The 9,646-nt window shown below is 38.3% G+C and overlaps 2 protein-coding genes across 2 annotated transcripts; one reads left to right on the top strand and one right to left on the bottom strand.

The window, feature by feature from the left end:
• Positions 1–471: 471 nt before the first annotated feature.
• On the bottom strand, positions 472–4,172 carry LOC123877272 (mitochondrial import receptor subunit TOM40 homolog). Its single transcript, XM_045923887.1, has 3 exons — positions 3,295–4,172; positions 2,418–2,612; positions 472–1,213 (listed from the first exon to the last, which is right to left on the bottom strand). The coding sequence occupies exons 1-3, from the start codon at positions 4,021–4,023 to the stop codon at positions 989–991; spliced, it is 1,149 nt and encodes a 382-aa protein (XP_045779843.1). The 5' UTR covers positions 4,024–4,172; the 3' UTR covers positions 472–988.
• An 851-nt stretch (positions 4,173–5,023) lies between these two features.
• LOC123877282 (receptor-interacting serine/threonine-protein kinase 1-like) lies at positions 5,024–9,041 on the top strand. Its single transcript, XM_045923912.1, has 4 exons — positions 5,024–5,447; positions 6,264–6,448; positions 7,020–7,154; positions 7,938–9,041. Exons 1-4 carry the CDS (start codon positions 5,147–5,149, stop codon positions 8,076–8,078), a joined length of 762 nt encoding a protein of 253 aa, XP_045779868.1. The 5' UTR covers positions 5,024–5,146; the 3' UTR covers positions 8,079–9,041.
• The last annotated feature ends 605 nt before the right edge of the window (positions 9,042–9,646 follow it).

Below are 9,646 nucleotides of genomic sequence, written 5' to 3' on the forward strand. Positions count from 1 at the left end.
TGCAGTGGAGGCGGTTCCAACGCCTACACCACCACATAAATAACAACCCCGTAACAAACACAACCCTGTTAAACCCTGTCACGGTTTATTTTCAAATGCCACTGCAGCGAAGGCGGAAAACAAACCCCGCCCAAGTCTCGCGCAAGCGCCCGCCCTAGCATGTTCCGTGTGAAACGCTGAAGACTGAACTTGCCGACGGCGAATAATACACGCCTACATTATCGTTATATTGAAAATGAATTTTTTATGCGGTCCTTTTGTGTTGTGTACTGATGTAAATCTTAGGTGTGAAACGTTTTGTGAATTGAAAAATGTGTGTACTCTTCAAACTATAATAACGCCTATAAATTGTATTGCTTTTTTCCTGACTCTGTTTGCCACTTTTCTTTGATTTTATTTAATCTAAGAATTGAACTTGTCCTATAAGTTAAAATACGAGACTGCGTAAATGAAACACGTTACCCATTTTAAATTTTAAAACATTTATTTTTATAATGACAAATCACAAGTAGAGTTCTTTAAATCTAAAATTAAATAGCTTGATGTAGATAGGCAGGTATACGTTTCTAAAATATACCAAATCAATCTAAAATTAAAAAGCTATCATAAATGACTAAGTAGATCTCTATATAAAACAAGGTAACCCGAATCTACTTTATTAAGTAGGTTATAGGGTTTGCTCGAGGTATTTTCTCGAACAAAAAAGAATGCATTTGATTGAAAATCCAACTTGGGAATTTACAACCAATTATAGTTTTACAGTATTTAGATTTTAGGTAGATTGACTTATTAACACAAACACAAGCACAAACATCAATAAATTGACAGCTAACTTAGAAATCAAGTTTCATTAGTTTTTTACATTTGCCTCACGGTCAAGATGTCAAAAACGTCTACCTAGAGGTGATAATAAGAGCACATTATCTGACTAGTGACTTAAGTACCTACTTATTTTCAAAACTATGTAGGTAAGTATAACAAAGCAAAATTAAATAATAGCAGCAGTGATTCCAAATCCAAGACGAAACTTATCGTTGGGGTGATTTAAAAGTGCTGATATCGCGCAAGCTAGCTGAGCGTTCTTGCCCCCTAGAGCTCTCTGCAGCGTGGCGCCCACCAGGCCATCCGAGTCCACGGAGCCGCGGACTGTCCATGCGTCTGTGTGCCACTCGTATGCCACCGTTGCTACAGCGCGGCGGATCGCAAATCCCACCTAAAAGACGCATATTTTGATAAGTATTTGACTTTAGATATTTACAGCTCGCATGCGGTAGTGAACCACACCCTTCGGGCCCTTCCGGATAATACTTGCGGTGTGACGTCGCATAAGTAGGTACAATAAATAAAAATGACTCGTACGATTCCAACCTAAATTCCCACAATGCGTGGCATGTAGTAGAATTTGACGATGCGACGTCGCACCACAGGTTTGGGAAAGTACTCTTGGGTCTCTGGTGCAGGCATACCCAGGTGCTAGCTGATAATCCGTCAGTACTCGGCGTAGTAAAAGAAATTCAGAAATTTCAAGTAAATCCTAGGGGGTTTTGCGTTGTGTCAAAAGCAGACTTCCCAAACATTCCATATTTGATAATTTAAAAAAAACCCAAATCTACTGTATGACTATAGTTTTAATTAGGTAAGTAATTACGAGTGCTACTCGTTGAGAAGCGTTATGTACCATAACGCTTCTCAACGAGTAGCACTCGTAATTACCATACCTACCCAAGACGCTAAGCAATCGATTCCGAAATCCAAAGGGTCAATTTCTAAATTCAGATGACCTAGGTAGCTGTTGCTCCGATTAAAAACTCGTTTTATCTATATGTTTTACAAGTCTGTTTACTTATTCGTCTTCCTTGCATATTTTATATCTAGCAATTAGAAAAATTATGATCGTACTGATTTCCTTATTACAATTTTTGAGAACGAAAAGTTACTTAAGTGAATTTTCAGGATTCCGTTTGTTTCAGGCCGATATATAACGTAAGGATGCCTCACGCTAACAACATTTCGCTGCATAGACACGGCTTGCGGGGACAACCGCGGGACTACATGATTCTCGTTATTCTGTGATAAAACGATGTACTTACTCGTAGAAGGAATATTACTGTGACGTGATCTGATTTGTTACCTATATCTTTTTCTTCCTGACCCTCCAAGCGACGTGGGGTCGGCACAACATGTCTTCTTCTTCTTCCACTCTCTTCTATCATCCGTCAACGTATCATCCACCCCTTTTATACGTATATCCTCTTTCACGTAATCCATCCACCTTTTCTTTGGTCGTCCTCTCCTCTTTTTTCCTTCCACATGCATATTTAACATTCCAGCAATACATGATTTGTTACCTATATACATTATACATACTTACAATAAATCGAACTTAATCCGAATAACTCAATAATACAAGATGTTACCTCAAGCATTGTAGCCACAGTAAGGAAGGGCTTGATCGCTCGTGCGTAGCACAGGTCCAGTCCCCTGTTGCCAAGGGTTGCACTCACAGAGTGGTCTTCGGTGGACCAGCGCGCCGCGCCAGACGCTGAGCTCAGTTCCGACGCAGCTCCTCGCGCTACTACCTCCGCGCCCAGGGAAATCCGATCTGTTATAGCCTGAACACGAAGGCAATTAAATCTAACTAGTTTCTCTCATGGAAGCCATGACAGCCTAGTGGTTAAGACGTCTACTTCCTTTTTGGGAGGTCGGGGCTTCGATCCCAGGCTGCACCATTGACTTTTCGGAGCTATATGCGTTTTATACAATTAAACATCAAAACATTGTGAAGAAACCTGCATACTTACTTAGAATAGAACAGAATAGAATATATTTTTATTCAAATAAACTTTTACAAGTGCATTTGAATCGTCAAAATAGGTAATTTACCACTAGTTTGGAATGCCGTTCCTACCGAGAAGAACTAGCAAGAAACTCGGCGGTTGCTCTTTTCAAACTTAAAAGTTCTCCACAATATTCATAAAGGTGTGTGAAGTCAGCCAATCCGCACTGACATGGCGTAACAGACTATGACCATAATCCTTATCATTCTGAGAGGAGACTCATGCTCAGTAGTGGGCTGGCGATGGGTTGATGAGAGTCTAAATTCTAAATAGAGAAAAAATAGCGTTTCAAATAATAAGATGTCCTCCCGACCGAATTGCTTTTTCACTAGAAGTGAATACGACATTGGTCTGTGAGGTCACAAACTGCATATTATTACGTCGAATATTAGTGAGGAGTAGGTATGGTAGGTCCTTAGTTTAATTTCATACTCCTATAGACTCATTTCAAACTCACCTGCAAGTAATGTAGAGCAATAAACTCTCGGTTGACACCAATAACAGACGCAGTGAAATTGTTGAAATACACGTCGAAGATACTTTCGAAACTATACAACTCGCCATCTGCCACCTGCGCAACGACTGTGGCCCTAGTTCCCTGGGAAGGTCCCACGCGAATCTCGCAGCTCATCTGTCCACCTGGCGCCGCTTCCATCACAAAATATGGCACACTTATTGGTTTACTTTTATCGACGTAGGATAATAAAACTTTGTAACCACCCGGAGTGACAGAGCTAAACGACATAGAGTGTCCAAGAACCCAGTTATTGTGCGCGCTTTGTTTAACGGACACACATGCGCCTTCAAAACACTGTGGCAGTCTGAATCTGGCAGCGTTATGGATGTGTCGGAGTAGCCCTGGGTTGGTTGCTCCTGATGGGAGCTCTAGTTCCTTGCCCCGTTCGCAAATACGCCCGGTACGAGAGCCTGTAACCCCGGCCCCGGTTATTCCCCTATCACTTGCTAACTTCTGTCCATCTGAAACCCTGCATGAGCACTTTGGCGGACTCGGTGCATCTCCCCCACCAGCTGTATCAGGTGGACACGGCCCGAGAGGTTCTTTTCTAGGGCTGTTTATTCCCGAAGGAGGATTTGATTTTGCATAGATAGTTTCCATTCCATACAACTTGAGGAGATCGAACAGAGATGGCATATAAAACTTCGGCCCATTTTCTTTTTTATACATAGTTATTTAATTAAATAAAAATAATTATTGCGTAGGTATAAATATCTATTAAAAAATGTTTTCCAATCAGTTGTCGATATAGATGAAATATTTCATCTTAGCAAAAGATACTAATTTGACATCGGTTTAGTCAAAGGTTTTTGTAAATAGAATGTCATATTATGTTATTCACTCCTAGGTACCTACGAGTATATAATTTACGAATTATTAGGTAACAAAAGTCTCAGAGGTCTCAACTTCGTCATTTGATTTGACCCAATCTCAAAGATTTTTGTTAATAATTTTTTTTAGGTACATTCTTACATTACAAGGTTGTTGTAGTTTCAAAACGTTACCGTAGTTGTCACTACTCATTTGTCAACTGTCAATGCTGTCAATCATTGACAGTGACAATAGCATCCCCATCTCTCAGCTGATGTCAGAGATATGGACATACACAAGTACGCTAGATAAGATGTTCCATTGGTGTTTCATACAAAATGACAATAATTTTTGGCGCCGATTCGAAGCCCCTTCGAGCATAGGGAACGGGAATTAAAACCAACATTTTGTTTTGTCTCAAATAGGCTTCGTGTTGACAGATATCACGTCACGAACGCGTAAGACTGTGTTTACGCCTTCGATCATAGTACGCCCACAGAGTACATTGAATATACGGGTATTTACGCCCATTACTATTCCTAATATTATAGGTAGTATTGTATGTAATGCAAAATTTACTATGTAATTTCTTAGAACTTTCGTTTTTTATATTATTTTACTAAGTTTCAAAAGGCACGTTTGCACGCAGAAAACCGTTCTTTAGCGTGTGTAAGTGTAGTCCAAGAGATACCTAACCTTTTTAGCTATGTAATTTTGATCTAAACGTAAAGCAATTTTCTTCAATCAAAATTCCTCAAAATGCTCAAGTTACTTAAAAAACCAGTCGGCAATAACAAGCCCAGCGTACTTATATTAGTCTAAGTTACGAGGTCAGTGGCTGTTTTTTTTTTGTTAATTTTGTCTTGTCTGAGTAGTGATTCGTGATTTATTTACGACATCGTGGGTTTTTACTTTACTTTGTTTCCTTGTTTGTTTTAATATTTATTTGAACAATACAAATTACCACTGAGCTTACACGAAAATGACCAGCAAGTTAAGTGCTAAGTTTCTTGAAATATTCCGCAACCTTAAATCTGATGCCGTACCGCGGCCACCTCGGCGTAATGAATCATTCCCTGAAGATAACTCACAGGCAGAGGCTCAGAATGAAAATGTTGATTTTCCGGACAACCAGGAAGAAATATTTGTTGAACAAGATGAACCAAAGAAAGGCAAGAAGCCGAAGTACAAGAAATCTTTTTCTGTGCCAAATAGAGAGAGCCCTGATATGCCAGAAGATGATCGACGGAGCAGTAACGCAAGCAGCGTTGTTAACACTCAAGGTAATCTTGCAATCCAAGGTTATACCAAAAGCCAATGCTGTCCCCTTTGTTGAATTAGTATGCAACATTGGCCTTTGGAAAAGTATGAAACTACTAAAGGGCTTTAAATGTTTGGTATGCTCAACAACTTCTGTGGAATGTAAATGTGCTGTCATATTTCAAAGCATGCTTGTAGATGTCAAAGTGGCTTTAACCCAGCGCCAATATCTAATGTAGACTGCTGCAGCACACATACAAGTCTTTCACATAAATGTACATTTTGTCTATTCAGTGTTACTATATGTACTTTTGTATGTAAATACTTTATTGCACCACAAAACACAAATAACAGGTTACAAAAAAAGAAAACTTAAAATGTAGGTACAAAAAGGTGGTCTTATCCCTATAATGACCTCTTCCAGACCAAAATATCCAGAATATTCCCGAGAGAGAGAGAAAGAGATAATATCTTTGGGTATGATAATATAATATTGTAAACTTTTAGGGTTCTGTACCCAATGGGTGCCAACGGAATCATATTACTAAGCCTCCGCTGTCCGTCCATCCATTTGTCTGTCTGTCAGCAGGCTGTATCTCATGAACCGTAATAGCTAGCAATAGATTATATTTCTATTGTCGTTATAACAACATGTGATAAAAATTTCAAAATGGCTGCCATGAAAAAAATAACTCTTCGTGTGCCAGTTGGAATTGTACAACATAAATACGCTCAGAAGTTATAAGTAAATAGATACACACACAAATGCTGATTGTACCTAAATTATTTTTATACAATTTAATATTTAGAGATTAATCATTGAATTTTATTATTACCAGCTACTGGGAATGTGATCAACATTGTGAACTCTAAAGATGTCCGCTGCGGGAATGAAATTTTTTACTACATGGGTCCTGTTTACGGCCACCGTGGCCAGCCAAATACATCCACCCCCACGTTTGATGATGAGGAACCTGTAGAGAAAACTAACCTCATCCAACTCTTACTGGAAGCTAAGAATAAGGTGAGTTAGTGTTTTTACTACATCTAACAGTTTTCGGAATGCAAATTCCGGCTCAGACTGAATACTGATAACATATATTTTACAATATTTTGAGTATACAATGTATACGCTATACTCACATATTTAGTCAATAGAAGCCTGACTAATTTCAAACCCATCTGTGGTCCTATTTCACAGGGACTTGGCTTGCTCGGCTGGCTTAAAAAGACCCCGGATGGGTTCAAAACTAGTCAGGCTTCCTCCAGGCTTCAGGAGTATAGCTGATACATTGTATACTTAAAATAATCATCATTTTAAAATGTTAACCAAACAACCCACTACTAAGTAAAGGTCTGGCCAAGTGCAGATTGGTAGGCTTCAGACACTTATGAGAATATTATGGCAGCGGGACTTGATACTAAAATTAACTATGCAACTAATGAATGAATTCAAACTTTTCATTAGTTTATGATTTCGGAAAACCTAAATCCATGCGAAAGAAGTGGCCATAACCAGTGTTAGGCATAAAAGAAAATTGTATTTTTTTAAATGTTGTGTGTTACTTATAGGTTCTATATTATCTTCCTTTCAGCCAGAACACGATTACATAGATTATATATCAAAGCATTTGGGCAAGAACTGGCACAGTTTCTTCCGCCGATTGGGTTATAAGCAAGGCCAAATTGAAACGGCAGAAATCGACATGGCCAAAAATGGAGTAGCTGAGGTGAGAACACAATAATATTATATTACATATCATCTCTGTTTCATTTAAATTGTTTAACAATTTGCAGTCAAGATCTCTATAAGCTCAATGGTCACTTCACCTCTTTAAACTGTGTAGTGTACCTACTGCTGGCAGCAAGACTTTGTCAATAGGGTACTAGCTACAGGCATAGCTGAGTAGACTTCTGGGGTAGTGGAGAGGTCGGGGAGGTCTGACATAATATTATGACATAATAGAGCCATAATATAGTAGGCTCCTGCGTTAGTTGTGACATGTAACATAGCTGTCTCAGTATACACATACTGAATAGTAATGAACACAACTCTTACAATATTTACAAACTACCATAATATATTGATACACTCAGTCTGTAACAACGTTTGAAATTGTTATAATTGATACAGCTTTTCTGTGACTGATCAGCTGTGCACCTACGGGTCACTTGCCTCAGTCAAGGGTCGGTGTTCGCAGTTTGGCAACTACATGATAAGATTATCATCCCTGGTTGGTCTGCACTGAACTTCCCCTGCACCTCAGAATCGATTGGCTGAAATGCATTGTTGCAGCAAGAATACTATAGATAATTTTGCAAATAGAAACTACATGATAGTACTTATATGATAACAACTTTCGCAATTGACCTGCAGGATCTTAATGACTTCTAGATGTGAGTAAGGAGATACGAAGGCAAGAGATGTAATGAGCGAGCTGGAGTGCCTCTGGCATGCACACTGCAGTCAATGTTGCAGAGTTAGGCCTTAATTCTCTCTTGTATTGTTTTAGGCTCGCTACAAACTGCTACTGGACTGGATACGTAATGACGTTGATGGCACGCTGGGCAAGTTAGCTAATGTTCTCTGGGAGGACGGTGAGAGGCAGATTGTTAAAGAGTTGGCAGCAATGTACAATAAAACCAAAGGGTAACGGTAATGACACTCGATGGTAGATAAAGAAAAACAAAATATGGAAATAGGTTCTACATTGATACATATCTAGCTTTATCATTGTTTTAAGTACAATTATTGTTGTAAAAAATATTTTCTATCGTTAAAAGAAAAGTTATCTATTTTGTATATTTTGATTTGCCTTTGATATACAATATATTATGGCGATGATAGAAACATAGTGAACTAAGTCACATTTTAACTTTTAAAAAAATTAGGGATACATGTTTGGACATGTTCTCAATTCCACTAATTCTAAAATAATAAGTTGGGTATTTCTCATGGAAAATGATACCAAAATCAATATTTTGAGAAAAATGTTACTTCGATCACTTCTACTGTTACTGTTAAAAATGTACTGTTAGTGTAATGTCTTGGTTCTACCAGTCACCATTATATACAAAAAATACATATCAGACGAACTGCCGATTGGATGAAACCTCAAGCTAACATGAAAATTGGATGATATACCTGCTTGGTACTTGGTATCTGTATGTCATCCTATTTTCTATGATACTTAGTGTTCAGTAGTAATTTTGAATAATACTCAAAAGTGGGCAATAGAAACAATCATAATTTTTTATATCCAATTTCTAGAATGTTGTTTTGTGGGAAGGATTCAGTATATGTATATGAGGTTTTTAAATTTAATATGAAGGTAAATAATGGTCTACAAAGCACTGTATAAATTGTTTTTAAGTATAAGGCTCGGGGCAAACGGGAAACTTGCTATAGCCACCTTGCTGGTCCACTATAGGTCCACTATTAATGGTAGGCTAGCGCAGTGTTTCGTCGCCCTACATCCACGGCGACTCCGATGAAAACTTAGTTCTCGCCAGTCGGCTGTGATGTGTGTGCAGGCTTTTAATCCGACCGAATATTCACGCATAAAAAGCTATGTGTCATATATAAATAAATGGTACAGGGTATAGAACAAAACATGGATATAAAAGTCTGTTTTAGATAAAAAATTGTATTTTACCAAAATGTTTTCGAAACACTTTCTTGTGCATTTTCAGATGCTTTTTACTACATATAGATTGTCTTTAGAATAGTTCGTTAAATATTATAATCATAGGCCAATAATGGAATAATGCAATTTACGATTTCAGTTCTTCCATTCCAATGAATAAGTAGAAAGTTATATAAGTATAGGCATACGGTTTTATTGAGAGGTTACTGAGGTAGACGCGCAGTGCGGGAGAAGGCAGATTGAACGCCTAGCCAACAAAGTAAATAATTTTAACAAAAAACTGGACATTAATTTACTTACTGTCGTCGAAACCCAGTTAAGTGCGAGTCAGACTGGCACACAAAAGCCTCATTCGCACGAGAGCTTTTTTAACGTCCGTTAAAAAAGCATTCAAATAGAACAAATGCATTCCCAAGCAACTGTTCACACGTCTGTTTGTCTGTTTTAACGCAACGCTTTTATAACGCTCGTGCGAATTAGGGCGAAGGGTTCATACTTTAGTACAAGAAATAATCGTTCTTGACCGAGTTTTCAGTCAAACGGTACCTATGTCTAAGCATAAGCATGTTATGTCT

This window comes from Maniola jurtina, chromosome 2 (genome assembly GCF_905333055.1).
Source record: "Maniola jurtina chromosome 2, ilManJurt1.1, whole genome shotgun sequence".
Taxonomy (NCBI): Eukaryota; Metazoa; Arthropoda; class Insecta; order Lepidoptera; family Nymphalidae; genus Maniola; species Maniola jurtina.